The 21,604-nt window shown below is 52.7% G+C and overlaps 1 protein-coding gene and 2 pseudogenes across 1 annotated transcript; all 3 read right to left on the minus strand.

Annotated features, from left to right (window-relative positions):
* Window positions 1-2,115: 2,115 nt before the first annotated feature.
* Window positions 2,116-5,770, minus strand: LOC149338372 (uncharacterized; annotated as a pseudogene).
* Window positions 5,771-13,249: 7,479 nt separating this feature from the next.
* On the minus strand, window positions 13,250-14,744 carry LOC149338373 (uncharacterized; annotated as a pseudogene).
* A 2,708-nt stretch (window positions 14,745-17,452) lies between these two features.
* Window positions 17,453-21,250, minus strand: LOC149338374 (uncharacterized). The gene is made up of 5 exons (XM_089550735.1): window positions 21,151-21,250; window positions 20,105-21,085; window positions 19,864-19,958; window positions 18,312-18,637; window positions 17,453-17,966 (listed from the first exon to the last, which is right to left on the minus strand). Exons 1-5 carry the CDS (start codon window positions 21,248-21,250, stop codon window positions 17,453-17,455), a joined length of 2,016 nt encoding a protein of 671 aa, XP_089406861.1.
* Window positions 21,251-21,604: the final 354 nt, after the last annotated feature.

A 21,604-nucleotide genomic window follows, 5' to 3' on the forward strand; every position in this document is an offset into this window, starting at 1 on the left:
GGGAGGGCAGTTGACTGCGTCAGAAAGAGATCCTTGTGAATTTCACCGTTCGCGACCTGTTGCTCCCACGAGTCCAGCCACCCGGATGCAGATTCCACGACACCAAAATCCTTGCATTCCAGTTTTAAGCCTTCTGCCAGAAAACGCCGGCTGAAAGCGTCAAACACGTCATTTAACCCTTTGAGGGTCGAATTATTTTGAAGAAAACTTTCCCAGGTGGTCAAATTACTTTATTGCGGATCTTGAATCCACAAAATGTATATAATCGAGAATAAATAGTAAAAAAAAATTAGGAACAGTACTTTGGTGACAGCATCACTCACAACTGGAAAATATTCAATAGAATAGAATAGCAACGGTGATAAGCAAGCTAAGAGCAGCACCAATAAAGATAGAAATCAACTTTCGCCGCCTCTGCGAGATAGTGCTGACAAAAAGAAAACTCAAATTTCGCGCGACTCCGTTGCGATCACGCGGCGAAACCAAAACTACAAAAGGGGTGTTGCCGCAGTCTGTGCCGCTGCGCTAAAGCTAGACATAAGTTCTGCTTATCTCCGTAAGAAGGCAGCACAAAAGTCAAACACTTCTTGTAAGTCCTAATAGGTGGCAGCACCCCCCAGTGAGCACGCATTGTTCTTTTGGCGCAAAATTTCAAACGGAAGATCGAAACCGTACCCGTACGGCAAAGACCTTGCGGGACAGAAAACCGCCGCCGTACATATACGGCAAAAACCTTCAAAGGGTTAAAAAAGCGTGAAGTCGACCACGAGGCACGCCTGTCTTTGCATAGAACAGAATCCCTTTAGCCACGGAGTTGCTGAATACCAGCGTGGCAAGTTTTACCCTCATCCTCAGCCTCTTGTAAGGGTTTATATGGCTGTATGCTATCTTGGGGCAAACCTTTAGCTCTGCTTTGTTCTTGTTGTCTGCAACAAACAAGGCATCACAGCAGGACCACCTTATCAGCTTCCTGTCTTTTTTGATGACCTTCGTGTCCAGTAGCCTGTTTATATAGATGCACTTGATAAGATGAGGTGTATCAGACAGTACGTACACGTTTCTAGAATTGTCCATTGGGTGCTCAAAAGAGTTACGGATGTGACCCAGTGCTCCAGTGATACCGAGCTGCTTCCACATCGCACGGTTCGTGGATGCACCATCACACAGTACTCCGTCGACGAACATGCCGGCTTTTTCCATACAACTCGTGATACACTGGATCAGGAGTTGAGGAAGCAGCATCCCCTTAGTTGGTGCTCCAGCGCCTCACTTCAGTGCCTCACTTTTTTGGGGGGGGGGACAGAGCGAGGCCAATTCCCTGGAGGTAGGCCGTGATTGCACTGAGCGTCAATTTGGCTGCACACTGAGCGGCTGTGGCGGGTTGGTGTCCACGCGTAGACAGCAATATCGTCCGCATAGATTGCGGTGCACCCTCTGTTTCGTGTGCGGCTAGGGATGCTGTTCGTGAGTTGCGCGAGCAGGAGATTAAATAGGAAGGTGCTCAGCCCTCCGCCTTGAAGCACACTGCACAGAACAGGGTGTCGGGACCTGGTGGTCTCTCCCATGCACACTCGCACGTAGCGGCTCTCGAGAAACTCGCTCAAAGCTGTAGAAGCGGCTGTTGATGTCCAGGGCTGCGAGCGCGTCGGTGATGGCCAGGTCGAAGTCACTCTTGATGTCTAGGAGAATGAAGGAAGTCCGCCTCTCCGCAGTCGCGGGCCTTTTCGAGTGTAGCCACAACACTGGAGAGGCAGTCGGCTGTGCTACGCTGGCAGCGGAAGGTGCTCTGCTGCGGAGGGAGTGTGTTGCAGGCAGATGTAATCCATTCCAGCCTGTGCAGAGCCATAGACTCCATCGTTTTCCCAGTGGCGGAGGTGAGAGATATGGGCTCAGGGTTCGTACAGGCTCTGAAGGCACAAATTCAAGGGTTTTTAAGGACTTTCAGGGCCCCCAAAAGTTTCTTTCAAGGACTCATTTCAATACTCAATTTAGTACCCTTTATAGTAAAACAACTTCTTTAAAACACGCTGCAACAAATTTATTGAACATAAGAAAAAGAAGCACTTACAGACTTGACTAGTTTAACACTAAACTAAGACAGGTCGTAACAAGCGTTCATGTAAGCTCGTGGCACTTTGTGACTATTTCTTGCTTGATGTTTAGAAGTTCTTCCGTCTTGCTTTTTGCCGTTTTCCGAAGGCAATTTGACTTCACAATGTGCACGACGTCGCCTGTCTCTGCTGCTTTCTCAGCCAAGTTGTCTACTGAAGCTGTCAGATCAGCAACGGTTGCTTCAAGTCTTGCTTTCTTTCGCTTTAAGGTATCAATTTCTTCCTCAACGAGGCGCCTCTTTGACTCCTTTGCTTCTTCAAGTTGCTCCTTCTTCTGCGCCTCCAGATATGCATGATAACGATGCCTTGCAGCTGAAACGGAGGTCTTCAACTCCTTTGTTATAGGAATGTTAACCCTTTATAAGGCATGAGGTCCAACGCAAAAAAAATTGTTTTTTTGATCCAAGGACACTTTATTGAGGCTAAGAAAAGGCGGTCAGACCAGTTTTCGTCACTCTCCGTACAATGGTTTTAGCACAAAAGGTGGGACAACATGTGTCCCGCTGCACACTACAAGGAATAAAGGGAGGTGGGACAGCATGTGTCCCAATGCTCACGAGGGAGTACCACAAAAGAAAGTTGCATCGTGATTTTAGGTTCACTTTGATGAGTGAAAGGGAGAAAAGCACTGCATACATAATGGCACGTTACAACCTGTGCATATGAGCTTGGTGCGCCCTTCGGCGCACTTGGTTGAACACCAGCGGCATCTCCTTCTTGTGCCAGATGATTGTGGGAAGTGGTTGTTTCCTTGAAAACGCGTCGCATGCGCTGCAGTCTGCCTTTAGTTTTTGTGAGTATGTCGGTGAATTTTCTGCGATGCTCACTGGAATGTCGCAAGGCTGCCCGGCTGATGATGATGATGTCCTCATGCTGAATGGATATCCATCCTGCTGATAGGGAATCGTCTTCTTCCTCTTCATGGTCACTGTCATGATGAATGGGCTTAGCGCGCGCGTTCTTAGTTTTCTTTTTGCATGTGTATGCCTTCTTGGGTCTTTTCTTGCGCGGCGGCTCGATGTTTTCGTGGCATTCCGACGACTCTATCGGAGCGAAAGCCGAGGTTGATGATAGGGTAAACTCGTCACCCGAGTCACTTGACACATCACTTTCCGAACCGTCAGGCAGGCTAAAAAACACCTCTAATGCCTCTTCAGCGGTGAGACTCCGTTCCTCTGCAAGGACGAATGAATACATAATAAATTTATATGTTTCATTCGAGAACGAACGACACACGACGCCATGCTTCTAGAGCTTAAGCCTAATGAACTTCCATATGCCTGCAGAGTTTCGAACACAGAATTCTTTACAACATTGTACGAACTGTACAATTTTACTCATATGAGCCTGACATATTTAGAAGCACGGAGAACACAATGGGCGTCTTACCTGGCATTTTTGAAGAAAAATGTTGCTCTTCGAAAATCGTGTGTGCACAGCTCCGTCCTTCGAAAAAATGCAACAAACTACAACACACACGGAACGCTTGCGCCACCCAGCAGAAAAAAAAGAAAGCATAAAATAGTTAAACACATCTCTCTTAGATGGCTCCAGTTGTCTCAAGCAAACCCAGCTCTCTCGCAGTTTTCACAATCGTCGTTTTGCTACAGCCTTGCAGGTGGGACAAGGGTTGTCCCGATGTCGCAAAAAGGGTTAAGGGTGCCACCTGCCTTATCAACGGTGTCACATATAACGCGCTGTGAGACATACGACAGACTTTTCAGGTTTTCCACACAGACCTGCCGGTTGACACTAAATCCTCTTTCCACAGTTGCCTGGCCGTGGCTGAGCACAAGCAAAAGTTCGACTACTGCCCAGAGCTCAGCGTAGGATGAATTGAACTTTAGGAGTTCTAAGAAAAAAATTTCTAGCCTGTCAGAGCTCTTTTCAAACAATCGCAGCTTGTGCTTCTCCATCTGCAGCATTTCGGCGTACTCAGAGAGAACAGAGTCCCGTTGGTGATCGCTCAACCTTTTTGCAGCGATGAGGGCATTCAAAACATTCTTGAGTCCTGCCAGGCACTGGTCTGGCTTGGTGCACATTTGACGGGGATCCAATGAGGAAAGGCCTCTAACCAATGGGAATCTTAAAGGACTCTTCTCAAGAACCTTTTTACACACACTAACAAGGAACCGCTTGCATTCCATTTTAAATGCACACGCATCTTTTGCACTGACCTTGGAATTCTTCAAAATTTGTTCAGCTGCATAACCAATGTCCACTTTCTCAAGCGCTGTGTGATTGTTCACGTCTTCAATGTTGATTTTCAACAGGCCTGTAGTCCCGACTGATGCAGAGAGAACGGAACACTTCACAAACTTTGTGAGAAGCTTCCTGACAATTGTTTCGAGGTCCCTTGCCAGAAAAAACACAAGTGGTTGGTCTGCCTGTTAGTCCGTCAGGAAAGGTTTCAGAATCAGTGCAATCCCAAGGGCAAAGTTCAGTTTTGCGGGGACTAGTGGGTCACTGGAGAAACTGAGCAAGTTTTGAAAGGAGGAACATTTCGGCTGGTTCGCTTCTTTCTTTCTTGCAGACTCAATGTAAATTCTCACACCAGGCCACAGTCCAAGGGCTCGTTCAATTACCGGAACATTTTCAACCCAGCGATGGGCGACGTACTTAAAGGTGCACTGAAGAGGAATCTGAACTTGTCTTTTTGCCGCGGGAACTCGATCTACACGTTCCAAGCTTTCTTAGAAACTGCGATTTACTTCCCTGTGTGGCCGATTTCCCCAATTAAATCGAATTAGCGTCCGGCTCCCGCCTCTTTTTTTTTTAATTCTGCCTCGTACGGTGGGCGGAGTCGACCAACGCGTGGGGCGCCTTTCACCCAGTCCCGTGGCGGCTTGCCGCTCTGCCATCGGCGGAGTAATACGTAGTAGTCCGTAGTAGCAAATAGTCCGCGCGTATTTTTATTTATTCGGGCTTATTTTGCGGCTATATTATCTGCGAATGAAACTATTTATTCATGGAAACCTAAACAACAAAATAAAGCGAAAGCAAAGCCTCCACGGGACTGGGTGAAAGGCGCTCCACGCGTTGGTCGACTCCGCCCATCGTATGAGGCAGAATTTAAAAAAAAGGCGGGAGCCGGACGTTAATTCGTTTTAATTGAGGAAATCGACCACACAGGGCAATAAGTCACTGTTTCTAAGAATGCTAGGAACGTGTGGATCGAGTTGCCGCGGCAAAAAGACATGTTCAGAATCCTCTTCAGTGCACCTTTAAGGGGAAATGTAGCCTGACCAGTCACCGCTACGAAGTCTTCTCGCCTCGCCGGGGAATCTTCAAACAATGCACTTAGACTAGACAACAGAATGTCCACTCCCCACTTGCTGGCAGTTACACCCGCCCTGTAGGCGTTGTGCACAACGTGCAGACCGCAAGTGCCTAAATCTAGGCATTGTACTTGATAGTTTTTTTGCAGGTGCTCCTGAAAGCTTCTGAAAAATTTCAAGTTGACATTCGGTCCGTCCATGGACACTTGTAGGATCTTAACAAGTGGTAATGGCTCCAGTGCCTTCAACAATTTATCCTCGATGTCATCTGCCGTCGCGTGGCCCATAAAAACGGATGTGAAGTACCTTGTTGTTATATTTTGAGATGCATCCCAGTACCTGACATGTATATCCATCTGCTTCTGATGGAGGTAATCATTTGCGGATTCATTCCGAGGTCTGGTGCGGCGGAGCCCACAGACGAAAGCACCAGCACAGCACAGCGGCGCACCATTCCGAAGTCTGGCTGGAGGAGGGGGTTGTAGCCCGAGGATGAAAGCACCCACACATTGTGACGGCCTCCGTGCCGTTGAAGAGATGTGGACTGCACTGGCCAGGCATCAAGGGTTGCCCCGACGGTGTCTTTTGGAACCTCTGGCCGAAGCCACCGGTGTCCCATTCTTGAAAGAGGCAGGCGGGGAAACAAACAACAACCAAGCCCCACAGAAGGCACCGAGGTGCCCAAGATGTCAATTCTGTTCACCGAAAATGCCTTTGTTTGCCTCGTTAGACTGCCCAAAAGTCTTCCTAAATGCAACCAGATTTTCGCCCTAAAAGAAAAATATTTGTAGCGAACATTTGAAAAGAGGAATAAGCATGAATGATTGCCTGATGAGACTATTTACAGTGATGCAGATGAGCCAAAAGAAACGAGAACACTAGATGGTGTACTTATTTGTGCGCCCGACTTAAGAAGTCTGTTCGCATGAAGTTTACCTCTCTTATGCTTTACCACGAAAGCATATTCCTGGAGAGTTAAACTCCACCGGAGCAATCTGCCGTTTTTTTGAGACTTGCTGGAGCCATGTCAACAGTCGATGATCAGTAATTAGAATAAATTTAGGGCCCAAAAGGTAACAGCGAAGTTTCTCGACAGCCTACACCAGGCAAGCGCATTCTTTTTCAATTGTGCTGCAAGCTTGTTCCCTCGAAGTAAGCTTCCTGCTGACAAACAAAACGGTATGTTCTTCCCCTTTGTCGTTTTCTTGGCTTAGTACCACGCCCGTACCTCTTTCGCTAGCGTCACACTGCACCAGGAAAGGCCTCGCATAGTCGGGTGGCCAGCTCAGGCTGAGTTATCAATGCCAGCTTCAGGGACTCAAACGCTTGACGCTTACGATCGTCCCATACAGTGTTATTGGGTTGCTTTTTCTTGAGGGAATCCGTAAGTGGACTCGTCTTATCCGAGAACCGGGGAATGTACTGACGGTAGTAATTCACCAGCCCGAAAAACGACATCAAACCCTTCTTCGTTTGCGGCAAAGGAAACTCTCTGATTGCTTGAATTTTAAGCTGTTGTGGTCTTCTTGCTCCCTGCCCGATGACATGACCCAGATATTCGACCTCATTACGGCCGAATTTACACTTAGCAGCCTTAACCGCTAACCCCGCTTCTTGCAAGTGGGAAAAGACCTGCTGCAAATGTTGGATGTGGTCCGTCCAGGTGTCTGAAAAAATTGCTATATCGTCCAGGTAAGGTAGTGAAAAAGCCTCTGTTCCGGCCAGAACCTGATTCATTAGCCTTGAAGATGCATACGAAGCATTTTTTAAACCAAAACTTAGAACAAGCGGCTTAAAGACTCCGAACGCGTCATGAACGCTGCCAGGTTGCTCGCGTGTTCAGTAAGTGGTACTTGCCAGTATCCCCTGACAAGGTCGACGGCTGAAATGTACTTTGCCCTGCTTACTTTCTCGATGCAGGCTTCAATATTCGGGATCGGGTAGACCTTGGTTACAGTAACGGCGTTTAACTTCCGGTAGTCCACACAGGGACGAGGATCTTTGCCGGGGCTCTCTACCAAAATCATAGGAGACACATAATCACTTTCTCCCTTCTAATTAACTGCTGTTGAAACATTTGATCTACAGCATCTTTTAAAAGCTTTTCTTGACGTGGGGAAAAGCGATAGGACTTGCACTGAATTGGTGGCTGACTGGCCACTTCAATATCGTACCGGTCTGGGTTGGTTATTCTGGAAATTGTGGAAAACAGATTCTGGCATTTTTTGACCAGGGTAAGGGGCGCTTTTTGTCGCCCGTTCGGTCGTCCCGTCCTTTGACACGTGTCACACGAACGAACAAACTCCTTAATGTCCTTGAAACAACCGGGCCAATAATACTCTTCCAATTGCCTGCGCTTTGTTTTCGTGATTCCTAAGTGCCCCAACCATCCTTCCTTATGAGCAAGTTCCAAGAGGTCACGCCTGTACTTGCACGGAACTACCACCTGGTCTACTTCATTCCCGCCTTTGTCCTTAAAGTGGCGATAAATAATACCGTCCTTCACATAAAACGAGGTATTCGGTGTTACATTTTTTCCCAGGCTATGTCAACATTTTTCTAGCGTTGGGTCCGTGGCCTGTTCTCTGGTAAGTGTGGCCTTATCAACATTTACCAGAGCACGGAAGTTCGCGCTTTCCGGCGAAACCAGCACGGTTACGTCTGCTTCTTCGAGCGTATCCTCCGGCATCCCTTCTGCCGTTTCGTTATCTGCCTTATCAGCTTCTGTCCTCGTCGCGAGCGTTTGCGGCTCAGAGCCGTTCGCTGACGTCATGGAGCGAGTGACTACTAGAATGGGATTCAGGTCAAGCGAGACGCCCGAGTCATCGAGCTGCCTTGCCGTTCTGTTCGAAAGAATGTGCGGGCAGTTTGGCAATACCCCGTCGGACACTGCTGCCTCTGTGTCTACTACACCGAAAGGCCCGTCTAGTTTTACTCTGGCTACTGGCAAGCTGATTGTATGATCTTCCAGGGCCTGTCGAACCCACACGCAGTCGCCTGTGAAATCGTCTTGCTTCACTAGCGAGGAATGAACCAGGTCGTGTGTGGCTCCGGGGTCTCTTAAAGCCTTGCAAGACTGACCATTTACTTCTATGTCGTACAAGTATGGCCTAAGCAGGTCTTCTGCCTTATCCATGCACAAGTTAACCAGGGACACTCTAGGCACACAACAGCCTGAAGCCACATGACCCGGTTGTTGACATTTGTAGCAAAGAATAGGCTTTCTTGCTTCAGACGACTTTGTTTTTAGCTTTTGCTTTTCTGGATACAATGTTTCCTTTGAAGGTGGAACATGCGTCGAACACTCTGCATTTTTAGATAACGGACGAAGCGTTCCTCGCTTGTGGTTTCGGACAAAGCTAGGCTTTGAAGGGGGACGGCGATCGAACCCGCTTCCTGTGGGTGGATTCATCCATGGCCTCGAGTGCCTGGTCTGCCTCGAGGCCCCGGGCCCCCAGAGCGGCAGCAGAGAGGTCAGTGGCCGCATTCCGTGGAGGGGGCTCGCTCTCGTCAACACGTGGTGGCTGCGGCCATGCTCTGGGTGCGAGAGGCGTCCAAACCGTCGAAGCAGCAGCCTGGGACGGTGATAACTGCGTCAGATGAACCTCTTGCGTCGCCCGCTCCACCGCGACCAGCAATTCTCTCAGCGCAGTTGCGGTACAGGGCCTCGCGTTCAAACTGTACGATCGCGGGGGTGCCGCGTGCCCAGAGCTGCGCGGCGATCGGCTCGCATGGGAATCGCGAGGGGGCTCCATGCTGCAAACCCCCTAAGCGCCGGCAGCGCGGCTATTATTATTAAAAAACAATACGTGGCTCTATCAGCGCATCAGATATGATGGCCACGTGGCAGAATAATCAAGGAAATAGTAGCAGTAAGTGGTTATATTTACATTTCAAAACGGAAGGTAAAAGAGTGTTTGCTGCCCCGGCATCTGCTATCGCGACAGGAAGCACCTGAGCTGGGGCAGCGAAATAAAGGATAGCAGGTAGAGAGTAGAAGTGAAAGAAAAGTGGTGAGGAGACAGTAGAAAGGACAGGGGGAGGGGTACACTTTCGATGAATCTATTTACATATCTACAAAGGTTAAAAATATACATATATACAAGTCGCACGCGCGTGGAGTTCTGGACGATCGCTGTTCCATCACACGCGCACGACACATAGCACCAAACAGCTGGAGTGGGGGCGTCCAAGACCAAGCGGCCGGCTTGGTCTGGTCCAAGGAGGGGAGCGCGGAATGCGTGCGCTTGGCGGTGCATTCCTGGCTTGCACCCTCAGCGCCTTGCTCACCGTCCACGCTGCGTCGTGGTGGGGGGGACGGCGATCGAACCCGCGTCCTGTATGTGGACTCATCCATCGCCTCGGACGCCAGGTCCATGGGTCCGCTCGCGGTGCCTGCCTCGAGGCCCCGGGCGCTCATCGCGGCAGCAGGGAAGTCAGCGGCCGCATTATGAGAAGGGTGCTCGCTATCGCGAACACGTGGTGGCTGCGGCCACACTCTGGGTGGAAGCGGCGTCCAAGCCGTCGAGGCAGCAGCCTGGGATGACGACAGCTGCACTTCCTGCGTCGCCCGCTCCACCGCGATCAATAATTCCTGCAGCGCACTTACAGTGCATGGCCTCGCATTCAGACTATAGGATCGCGGGGGTGCCACGTGCTCGGAGTTGCGCGGCGACCTACTCGCATGAGGCACGCGAGGGGGCTCCATGCCTCAATGCCCCTAAGCGCCGTGCGGCGCCGGCAGCGCGGCTATTGCTATAATTAATAGCGCGTGGCTCAATTAGGACATCAGGGGTGATGGCCACGTGGTTGAATGTTGAGCAGGCGCGGAGCGAAAAATTTGCGACCTCTCGCTACGCGCGCCTCCGGGATCTCTCAGAAAATAGTAGTAGTAGTAAGTGGTTATTTATTTACATGTCAAAACGGAAGGTAAAAGAATGTTTGCTGCCCCGGCATCTGCTATCGCGACGGGAAGCACCTGAGCTGGGGCAGCGAAATAAAGGATAGCAAGCAGAGAGCAGAAGTGAAAGAAAAGTGGTGAGGGGACAGTAGAAAGCACAGGGGGAGGGGTACACTTTCAATGAATCTATTTACATGTCTACAAAGGTTAAAATATACATATATACAATGCGCACACACGTGCAGATCTGGGCGAGCGCTGCTCCATGATACGTGCACGACTACAAGGTTAAAATATACATATATACAAGTCGCACGCGCGTGGAGATCTGGACGAGCGCTGTTCCATCACACGCGCACAACTACAAGGTTAAAATATACATATATACAATGCGCACGCGCGTGGAGATCTGGGCGAGCGCTGCTCCATCATACGCGAACGACTACAAGGTTAAAATATACATATATACAATGCGCACGCGCGTGGAGATCTGGGCGAGCGCTGTTCCATCATACGCGCACAACTACAAGGTTAAAATATATATATATACAATGCGCACGCGCGTGGAGATCTGGGCGAGCGCTGCTCCATCATACGCGCACGACTACAAGGTTAAAATATACATATATACAATGCGCACACACGTGCAGATCTGGGCGAGCGCTGCTCCATGATACGTGCACGACTACAAGGTTAAAATATACATATATACAAGTCGCACGCGCGTGGAGATCTGGACGAGCGCTGTTCCATCACACGCGCACAACTACAAGGTTAAAATATACATATATACAATGCGCACGCGCGTGGAGATCTGGGCGAGCGCTGCTCCATCATACGCGCACGACTACAAGGTTAAAATATACATATATACAATGCGCACGCGCGTGGAGATCTGGGCGAGCGCTGCTCCATCATACGCGCACGACTACAAGGTTAAAATATACATATATACAAGTCGCACGCGCGTGGAGATCTGGACGAGCGCTGTTCCATCACACGCGCACGACTACAAGGTTAAAATATACATATATACAAGTCGCACGCGCGTGGAGATATAGACAAGCGCTGCTCCATCAGACGCGCACGACTACAAGGTTAAAATATACATATATACAATGCGCACGCGCGTGGAGATCTGGACGAGCGCTGTTCCATCATACGCGCACGACTACAAGGTTAAAATATACATATATACAAGTCGCACGCGCGTGGAGATATAGACAAGCGCTGCTCCATCAGACGCGCACGACTACAAGGTTAAAATATATATATATACAATGCGCACGCGCGTGGAGATCTGGACGAGCGCTGTTCCATCACACGCGCACGACTACAAGGTTAAAATATACATATATACAAGTCGCACGCGCGTGGAGATATAGACAAGCGCTGCTCCATCAGACGCGCACGACTACAAGGTTAAAATATATATATATACAATGCGCACGCGCGTGGAGATCTGGACGAGCGCTGTTCCATCATACGCGCACGACTACAAGGTTAAAATATACATATATACAAGTCGCACGCGCGTGGAGATCTGGACGAGCGCTGTTCCATCACACGCGCACGACTACAAGGTTAAAATATATATATATACAATGCGCACGCGCGTGGAGATCTGGACGAGCGCTGCTCCATCATACGCGCACGACTACAAGGTTAAAATATACATATATACAATGCGCACGCGCGTGGAGGTCTGGACGAGCGCTGTTCCATCACACGCGCACGACTACAAGGTTAAAATATACATATATACAAGTCGCACGCGCGTGGAGATATAGACAAGCGCTGCTCCATCAGACGCGCACGACTACAAGGTTAAAATATACATATATACAATGCGCACGCGCGTGGAGATCTGGACGAGCGCTGTTCCATCATACGCGCACGACTACAAGGTTAAAATATACATATATACAAGTCGCACGCGCGTGGAGATATAGACTAGCGCTGCTCCATCAGACGCGCACGACTACAAGGTTAAAATATACATATATACAATGCGCACGCGCGTGGAGATCTGGACGAGCGCTGTTCCATCATACGCGCACGACTACAAGGTTAAAATATACATATATACAAGTCGCACGCGCGTGGAGATATAGACAAGCGCTGCTCCATCAGACGCGCACGACTACAAGGTTAAAATATACATATATACAATGCGCACGCGCGTGGAGATCTGGACGAGCGCTGTTCCATCACACGCGCACGACTACAAGGTTAAAATATACATATATACAAGTCGCACGCGCGTGGAGATATAGACAAGCGCTGCTCCATCAGACGCGCACGACTACAAGGTTAAAATATATATATATACAATGCGCACGCGCGTGGAGATCTGGACGAGCGCTGTTCCATCATACGCGCACGACTACAAGGTTAAAATATACATATATACAAGTCGCACGCGCGTGGAGATCTGGACGAGCGCTGTTCCATCACACGCGCACGACTACAAGGTTAAAATATATATATATACAATGCGCACGCGCGTGGAGATCTGGACGAGCGCTGCTCCATCATACGCGCACGACTACAAGGTTAAAATATACATATATACAAGTCGCACGCGCGTGGAGATCTGGACGAGCGCTGTTCCATCACATGCGCACGACTACAAGGTTAAAATATACATATATACAAGTCGCACGCGCGTGGAGATATAGACAAGCGCTGCTCCATCAGACGCGCACGACTACAAGGTTAAAATATACATATATACAATGCGCACGCGCGTGGAGATCTGGGCGAGCGCTGCTCCATCATACGCGCACGACTACAAGGTTAAAATATACATATATACAAGTCGCACGCGCATGGAGATCTGGACGATCGCTGTTCCATCACACGCGCACGACACATAGCATAAAACAGCTGGAGTGGGGGCGTCCAGCTGATCATCGTTCAAGGTAGCACGCGCGGAGCATTCGGGTCACTGCACGCAACTACCTGGCGGAGAACAGACGGGACGTCAAGCCCGCCTGTTCGAAGAATTCACAGAGGCTCACCATTGTTCGCTCACGGGTGCGCGCACTGCCTTGCGGCCACAATAGCATTGCGAGGGAGTCTGGGAGAATGCCCAGCGCCCGGTAGGCCGCAAGCATGTCGCGACGGGCATCTATGAGCGCGGTGCATCGAAGGAGCAAGTGTTCGAATGTTTCCTCAGCACCGCACCCAACACACACTGCACTCGTCGCGAACCCATGGCACGCACGTCGTTCCCCGTGCCACACGCATCCATTTCGCAGTCGAAGGATCAGCGACAGCCGGTGACGTGATGAATGCGCTCACCTTCTGCAATGTGGGGATCGGGGTGCTGCCGTCGGAGATGAGTCTGAATGACCGCACGCACGTCCTCCAGCGCAAGAGGTAGGTTGCTGGGAGGTGGCTGGTGTGCGGCGGTCACGAGGTCGTCAGCTTCCTCGTTGCCGGCGATTCCGCAGTGACCGGGCACCCACTGTACAGGCACGCTCGGATCGCGCGCACTAACGGGGTACCACGGCCGTTGTTCTGCAGCCGGCTGAGGGCGGCGTGGGAGTCACACAAAACAGCACACTTGGGCGGCGGAGGGACAACGGTGAGCACTAGTTCCAGCCCGAGCTGGAGTCCCACCAGCTCCGCCGTGGTGGAGGAGCCCAGATAGTTGGTATGCTGTTGGCTGTGCAGTCGCAGGGCAGGGATAGTGGCAGCCGCTGCGAGCGAGCAGCTCTCGCGAAGCACTGAGCCGTCGGTAAACACAAGGAGATGGTCCTGCAGTTCCTTGTGTATGGCGGCTCTGGTCAGCTGCTGCACAGCACAGATTGGTGTGCTCCGCTTTCCCGCGATGCCGACGATTTCTCGCTGTATCTCCGAGGCAGGCGGCCAGGGTGCTCAGGTGCCGTATGGGGGCGAGCCGTTAGTGAGGGTCTCGTACTCAAGCAACGCCGCACCCATGCGTGAACGAGGGCGCGTGCGCAAGCGTTGTAGCAGCGAGCCGCCGTCTGGTGCTCGGTGGAGCCGATCGATATGATTGAGAGCCCTGCGCGCGGCCTGGAGCTGAAGTGGCCATGCTCCTGCCTCGGCCAGCGTCGCGGCGCACTGCGAAGTTCGCGGTAGACCGAGGCACACGCGCAGGGACTTCCGATGTTGTAGCTCAAGTTTCTTCCAACATGGCTTGCGCACCGAGACGAGCGGCAATGCATACAGCATCGCCCCCACGGCTGCGGCGTTATATAGACGCAGCGCGGCTTGTTGAGAGATGCCCTGGCCTCGAGCGGTGAGCTTGTGAACGGCGGCGGTGATCCTCTTCATCTGCAAACAGGCCTTGGTCGCCGCGGGGCGGAAAGAAAGGCGCTGGTCGATGTCCAAGCCGAGGTACCGCACCGTTTTTTGCCAAAGAATAGGTGTCCCGTCCAGTGACAGTGGGGTTAGGCGCGCGCGCGAGCGTGAAATGCAGGCCATGGCTACCGATTTGCCCGCGCTCAGCGACAGACCGAGACCGCGTAAGCAGGCGTCGATTGCGGTCAGGGCTCCCTGAAGGCACCCCCGCACGCGGAGTGCCTCGCCCGGTGGCCCCATTCACCACAGAGCAATGTCATCTGCATATATGGACATGTACACGTGGTGTCGGGCGCCCGTGGGAAGGCAGGCCGGCACCACCGACATGGCCACATTAAACAGGAACGGTGACAAAACAGAGCCCTGCGGCACGCCCAGATCCACCGGACGAGGCTCAGAGAGTTTCCCCCCCCCCACTCTCACGCGCATGGTACGACAGCTCAGAAAGCCGCGAACATATTGCAAAAGACGCCCGCTCACGCCGGCCGCTTCAAGCAACGCGAGAATCGGCGCGCGGTGGACGTTGTCAGACGCTCCCGAGACGTCCAGTAGCAGCAGCAGCGCTACCTGTCCTGCCGCCCTGGCGTGCTCGAGGGCGGTGACAACGTCTGAGATGTAATCAGCCGTGCACTGCATTCCGCGGAAACCCGTCTGCCGCTCGTCAAACAAATCGGCCTCCGCGGCCCGCTCGTTCAAACGCTGCAGCGCCATATGCTCCATGAGCTTACCTGCCGCTGATGTTAATGCCACTGGACGGTATCCACTCAGCTCCGTGGGTGGGCGACCTGGCTTTCGGATGGGACAGACGACCGCGGTGCGCCAATCCTCCGGTAGTTCCCCGCGTTCCCACACCAGGTTGATCTGCTGCAGGAGGATTTGTCGTTGCTCCGCACCCAGGTTGCGTAACATCTGGTAAGTCACCCCGTCCGGCCCGGGCGCCGAGCGATGGCGGCATCGCGCGAGCGCATTGTTCAGTTCCGCCGCGCTGAAAGGCACGTCACAGGGGCCATCTGAGGAGACGGGGAAGAGGCTGGCATCGCTTCCGGGGCTCTCAGGTATATCCGAGCTCGCATCGTTCGTGAGGCAGGGCGGCGCGAAGCGATCGGCGAACCTCTCTGCCAACTGCTCGTAGCTTAGGCCACTGGAGATGGCAAGTGCGGCCAATGGCTGAGGGTTCACCTGTTGCCCCGTTAATCGTCGCAGCATTTTGAACAGCCTCTGCGAGCTGGTGTCTTCCTCCATCCTTTGGCATAGCGAAGCCCACTGCCGTCGGTACAGTTTGTTTGAGTGGCTCCGCGCCGCTGCGTCCAGGCGGTTGTAAACAGTCCAATCGGCCACTCGGTTGGTTCGTCGCGCCCTATTCTCTGCGCGGTCGCGTCTCTCGCGCAGGCCGAGCAGCTTGTTGTCAGGTGTGGGCTGTCATGCCCGCACCTCTGCTCGTCTGGTGGCTGCGAGGGCGCTCTGAACCAGACTCGAGAAGAAGTCGGCTCCAGTGGCGGCCGCTTCATCGACCGCCTGCCTGAACGCGCTCCAGTTGACGATGGAGTCGTGCAGGTCGTCCCCGCGCGCGGAGTGCCGCGCACTACCCCACGCACTGTGATGGGCATTAAAATCACCACAGATGATCTGGTGCGGGGCACAACACGAGGAAACCGCACGAAAACACAGCGCGTTCCACGCGGCAGCTGGGCGCACATAAACACAGGCCACCGACGTGTCAACACCACCACGCACTCCTGGGCATCGCTTGTCGCCGCCGCCGAACCGACGAGTGTATGCAGAACGTCACTGCGCACGTAAATCGCGCACCGCGATTTCCCGGGGCGATGAGCACGGTCACAACACAGCACTGCAGCACAGGTGGGTTCCTCGCACGTTGTTGGAGAGTGGTATCCAGTGTAGCCAGGCAGTCGCATCTGGGGCTCCCCGTCTTGGAAACGAACGTACAGCCTCCCTGATTTTTAATAATATAGCGCGAGCGTCGACCGAACTGCTGGTCAGCGCCTTATAACGGCGATAAGCGTGCAACAAGGCGAGAGTTCGCGCACGCGCACGAAGGCAGAGCGTCGTCTGCTAGGCTGTTCCAAGCACGAGGACACACGCCCTGCCGCAATATCAGTTCGCAAGATCCCGCCAAGCCGTAAAGCGCATGCGCATTATTAATATGTGAGACTGCATGAGACATGATTTCTTTCTCTCTTTTTTTTTTTGTTTGCCTATTACGGGAGGCCAGCCTGGCGATGCAAAGTGATAAGAAAAAATAAAAGTAAAGAAATATAGCAGCACATTGAAACCATTGCCTGGATCGCGATAAGCGGAGTTCCAACCAGCTCTTTAATGAGCCTTGCAGTGTCTCGACGGTATAAAAAGGCACCGCAGCTCTCAAGCGCCCACTTCGGCGGAGAATGCCTCCTTGCGAGTTATCATTTTTCGGTTTTTGTGGCTCTGGACCAAGGCCCACTTATGCTGTCTTTTTTTGTTGTCTCAATTCTGTAAAGTTTACCCGCTCACTCCTGAACTACTTAAGCAAAACCACGGAGCCACGAATGGTTGCGCCTCCTTTTTTTTCTGCAAGAAGGTTGCCGCTTTCAGCATGCGTCACCTGAGCTGGAAATGGCAGTCGCCACGTTAGGAGCGATGAATGCATTGAGAAGCGTGGGGTGTATAAGCTCGTTCTTTCAGGAGAGGAAGGGGTAGTAAGACACAGCTGCATGTATCCGCGAATGTAGAACACTTCTGTGTATTTTCATCAAATAACCTTTATTTCCTTGGTGCATTTTAGAACTGAAACAGGGCCTTGTCTCAAGGCTCTCACACATCATACATATAAGTTAATAGCGCTGAAACTCGCCTCCGGACTGAGCAACACCCGCGATGCGCCTGGGCAGGGAGTCGAAGAGTGCGGGTACAAGGTCCACGTCATCCTTAAGGGCATCCCATGCACTCTTCACGGCTTCCCACAAGCCGTCTGCCGATGCATCGTGGAGACTCATCTTTGACAAGTTGGACTTGAGGATACCCCAAACATTTTCAATTATATTCAGGTCCGCTCCCTGGGGAGGCCAAGACAACGTCATGATGCCTAGTTGTTCCAAATGTTCCTTCACGGCGCGTGCAGCATGCACCGGTGACAGGTCATGCTGTAGGTAGAAGCAACCATCCGTGAAAGGGCCGTCCAGAAGATGGGGAAGAAGCTCCTGATCAATAATTTCCAGGTATGCTTCAGCACAGAAGCGGCCTGATATACGACGGAGCGGGCCAAGGCCGTTCTTAGTTATTACGCCCCAAATGTTTACGCTCGTCCTGCCACTAGACTTGACCTTCTGAACATAGTGTGGATCATACCTGCAACAGTGGAAGAAAATTTTATACACAACATAAAGTGTGTCAATGACTCCTAGACAATATTAAACGACACGTAATGAAAATATTACAGCGACAATACACCCCCTCTTCACATGGAAGTATAATCCATCCACAATCTCAGCAAACATCTTTTAAATTTAACCAAGTATAAGTAATTCTATTTAGGAACCATTTTACCCGCCTGTGCTGCATCATCTATTTCTTGAACAGTGATAGCTGACATTGATAATCACATGTCACCCCGGGAAGCAAATGCCATATACTTTCGCAGGTTTAAGCCAAACATAGCCAAATCGAAAAAATGAACAATGATAAATCACCAACCTCATGAGGTCTGGCCGGTAAACTTTCTGTTGCTGGCTCCATTTTGTGCAAACCGTGGACTCGTCTGTGAAGACAACATTTTCCCAGTCCTCCACGGTCCATTCAATATGGTCGCGTGCAAACTGTAGCCTTTTCTCCTTGTTAGTCGCCGAAAGCTTCGGCTTCTGCACCGCAACTCGATTGCGAAGACCTGCTTCTCGAAGTCGGGTACGCACCAAGTTGTCACTCACGTCCACTCCAGCAACCTGCTTCAATTGGCCAGCAGTCATGAAGGGCGCTACACAAGCCGCAGCAACAATGGCATGGTCCTCTTCCGTTGTCTTGCGCTTCAAATGTCGAGGAGCGTCACAAATGCGCCCTTCGTCGCGATAAGCCTGAACTATTCTGCTTACGGTAGCCTGAGTGACTCCAACGCTCTTAGCAATTTCATTCTGAGACTTCCCGCAAAGCGACATTGCGATGACGCGGTGGCGTTGTTCCAGTGGCACGCGTGGAGGCATTCTCCGCCGAAGTGGGCGTTTGAGAGCTGCGGTGCCTTTTTATACCGTCGAGACACTGCAAGGCTCATTAAAGAGCTGGTTGGAACCCCGCTTATCGCGATCCAGGCAATGGTTTCAATGTGCTGCTATATTTCTTTACTTTTATTTTTTCTTATCACTTTGCATCGCCAGGCTGGCCTCCCGTAATAGGCAAACAAAAAAAAAAAGAGAGAAAGAAATCATGTCTCATGCAGTCTCACATATTAATAATGCGCATGCGCTTTACGGCTTGGCGGGATCTTGCGAACTGATATTGCGGCAGGGCGTGTGTCCTCGTGCTTGGAACAGCCTAGCAGACGACGCTCTGCCTTCGTGCGCGTGCGCGAACTCTCGCCTTGTTGCACGCTTATCGCCGTTATAAGGCGCTGACCAGCAGTTCGGTCGACGCTCGCGCTATATTATTAAAAATCAGGGAGGCTGTACGTCTCTTGCAACGCGATAACCTCCGGAGCATCCTCCGCGATGCGAACTCGCAACTCAGGGTACCGCGCCGCAAGAGAGCGTACATTCCACTGCAGGATGGATGGGATACGGGGGGGAGCCCTGCGACTAGCCATGATGCTGGCCTATCCGTGCGGGGGCACCCGCGGCTTCTAAGCAGGCCCGTTGTCCGTCGCTGCCCTCGGGAAACAGGGCGCTTATCGCGCGCAGCGCGTGCTGTAGCTGCAGAATCAGCTGATCCCGTGAATCAGCTGGTCCGCCCGGCGCAGCTTGCGATTCTGCTTCTGTAGTTTTTTGACAGTGTTCTTAGACTCTTTATGGCAATGTTTCAGCTTATTATTGGCTGCTGTGAGATCTGCTATCTTCTTCCTAAGCTCTGCTGCCTCAGAATCAAAGAGTTGGGTCGCACGAACCACTGCAGTTTCTTGAGGCCGTACATCCGTGGCGGCTGGAGTAAGTTGTTAACTAGCATTGCTGTTTTCTGTACCCACCAATGTCTCATTTATCACTCCGTCTGATGATGAATCTGCTGGAGGATACTCTTGCGTGTTTAAGGGAAGGACGCTTCTCACGTCTGGTGAAGAACCTTGTGCGGCAGCGTCATCATTGAATAATGCAGGCACATGCTCACTTGGGTCCCTTGGTGGCCTCCGCTCTTTAGGAAGTTCTGGAAGCAGATAAATAAGCGAAAAGAGCACATTACATATTTAAAATAGTGGTCCTTTTGAAAAACTCCGAAAGTAAGTAAGTAAGCCCGCTGGTGTTGTGCGGCTGGCGCTGCCGTCTCGGCCTGTACCACGGCCCGAACCGCACGCCTGGAGAGGGGCGCCTCTGGTGTGGCCATCAAGGTGGCCACATGGCGTTCACGCTGCCAGTGCGGGCACGCAGGGTCCGTGGCCGCGTGAGTTCCGCCGCAGTTGATGCACCGAGGCTTCTTGGTGGTGCAAGCCCCGGTCTCGTGCGGGCCGCCACAGCGTGTGCAGCGTGAGGGCGCCCGGCAGGCCCCGGTTGCGTGAGCCAGACTCGCGCACTTCGCGCACTGCAGGGGCCGCGGGCGGCAGGGCCGGACAGCAAGGCGGCGTCTGTAAATAGATACAAACGCCGGTGGCGTCGGCGCCGCGAATCTGATGGTGAGCGTGCCACCAGACAGCGACGCCGACGTCATCGGCACTGATGATTCAGACGCCGCGAGCAGCTCCTCCGCCGTCTTCCTCTCGTCCACGCCAAACACGAGGCCCGCGCACTGGTTTCGAGGGGAGGGCTCTCGAGCGTGGACCTGGACGCCCCTAATGACCGTGGTGGCTAGCAGGGCCTGGAAGGCGTCACTGCTCCCCGCGTCCACGGCCACCACATTGCGGCGGGTATTGACCCGGACCGCCAGGACGCCAGGTCGGGGCCCGATCTCCTCTGCCAGCTCCCAGCCCTGGTGTTTCGTGAAGGCAGCCCCTCGGTCAGCTGGCCGGAACAGCACCGTGCCCACCAGGCTCGCAGGCAGCTCCACAGCAGCCGCGGCTCGAGCCAGGGCCGCCCTGCGTCGTCTCTGAGCCTTGGTGGTCTGGATTCGCCACGGGATCAGGTCCCGCTGCTGAGAGGCCACGGGTTGAGACGAGCTGGGAGGCGGCGCGTGCTCGCTGCTAGCAGACGAAATCTGGCTAGCAGACGATGCGGGCCCCGCTGGTGGCGCCGCCGCCGAAACGCGCCATCCGGTTCCGGTGACAGCTGGCTGGGAGAGAGGGACCTGCGAGGGTAAAGCGCCGCCGCGGGAGGGGAATCTCGCGCGTGGGCCGCGCGACGCTCGATGTCAACGGCCGCTTCCACGTGGTCCGAGGAATTTGTGGTATGTGTGCGCTTGGCCGTGCCTTCCAGGCTTGCATCATCAGCGCCTTGCACGCCGTCCGCGCTGCGTCGTGGTGGGGGAGACGGCGATCGGACCCGCTTCCTGTGCGAGGTCTCGTCCATCGCCTCAAAAACGCCAGGTCTGCGGGTCCTCTCGCGGTGCCTGCCTCGAGGTCCCGGGCGCTCGTCGCGGTAGCAGGCAGGTCGGCGGCCTACTGATGAGATGCGTGCTCGCTGTCGCGAACACGTGGTGGCTGCGGCCACACTCTCGGTGGCAGCGGCTTCCAAGCGGTCGAGGCAGCAGCCTGAGATGATGAAAGCTGCACCTCTTGCTTCGCTCGCTCCACCGCGATCAGTAAATCCTGCAGGGCACTTATAGTGCATGGCCTGGCGTTAAGACTATAGGATCGCGGTGGTGCCACATGCTCGGAGTTACGCGGCGACCTACTCGCATGAGACACGCGAGGGGGCTCCATG

The sequence above is a fragment of the Amblyomma mixtum genome, chromosome 6 (assembly GCF_055824585.1).
Source record: "Amblyomma mixtum isolate Tamu chromosome 6, ASM5582458v1, whole genome shotgun sequence".
Classification (NCBI taxonomy): domain Eukaryota; kingdom Metazoa; phylum Arthropoda; class Arachnida; order Ixodida; family Ixodidae; genus Amblyomma; species Amblyomma mixtum.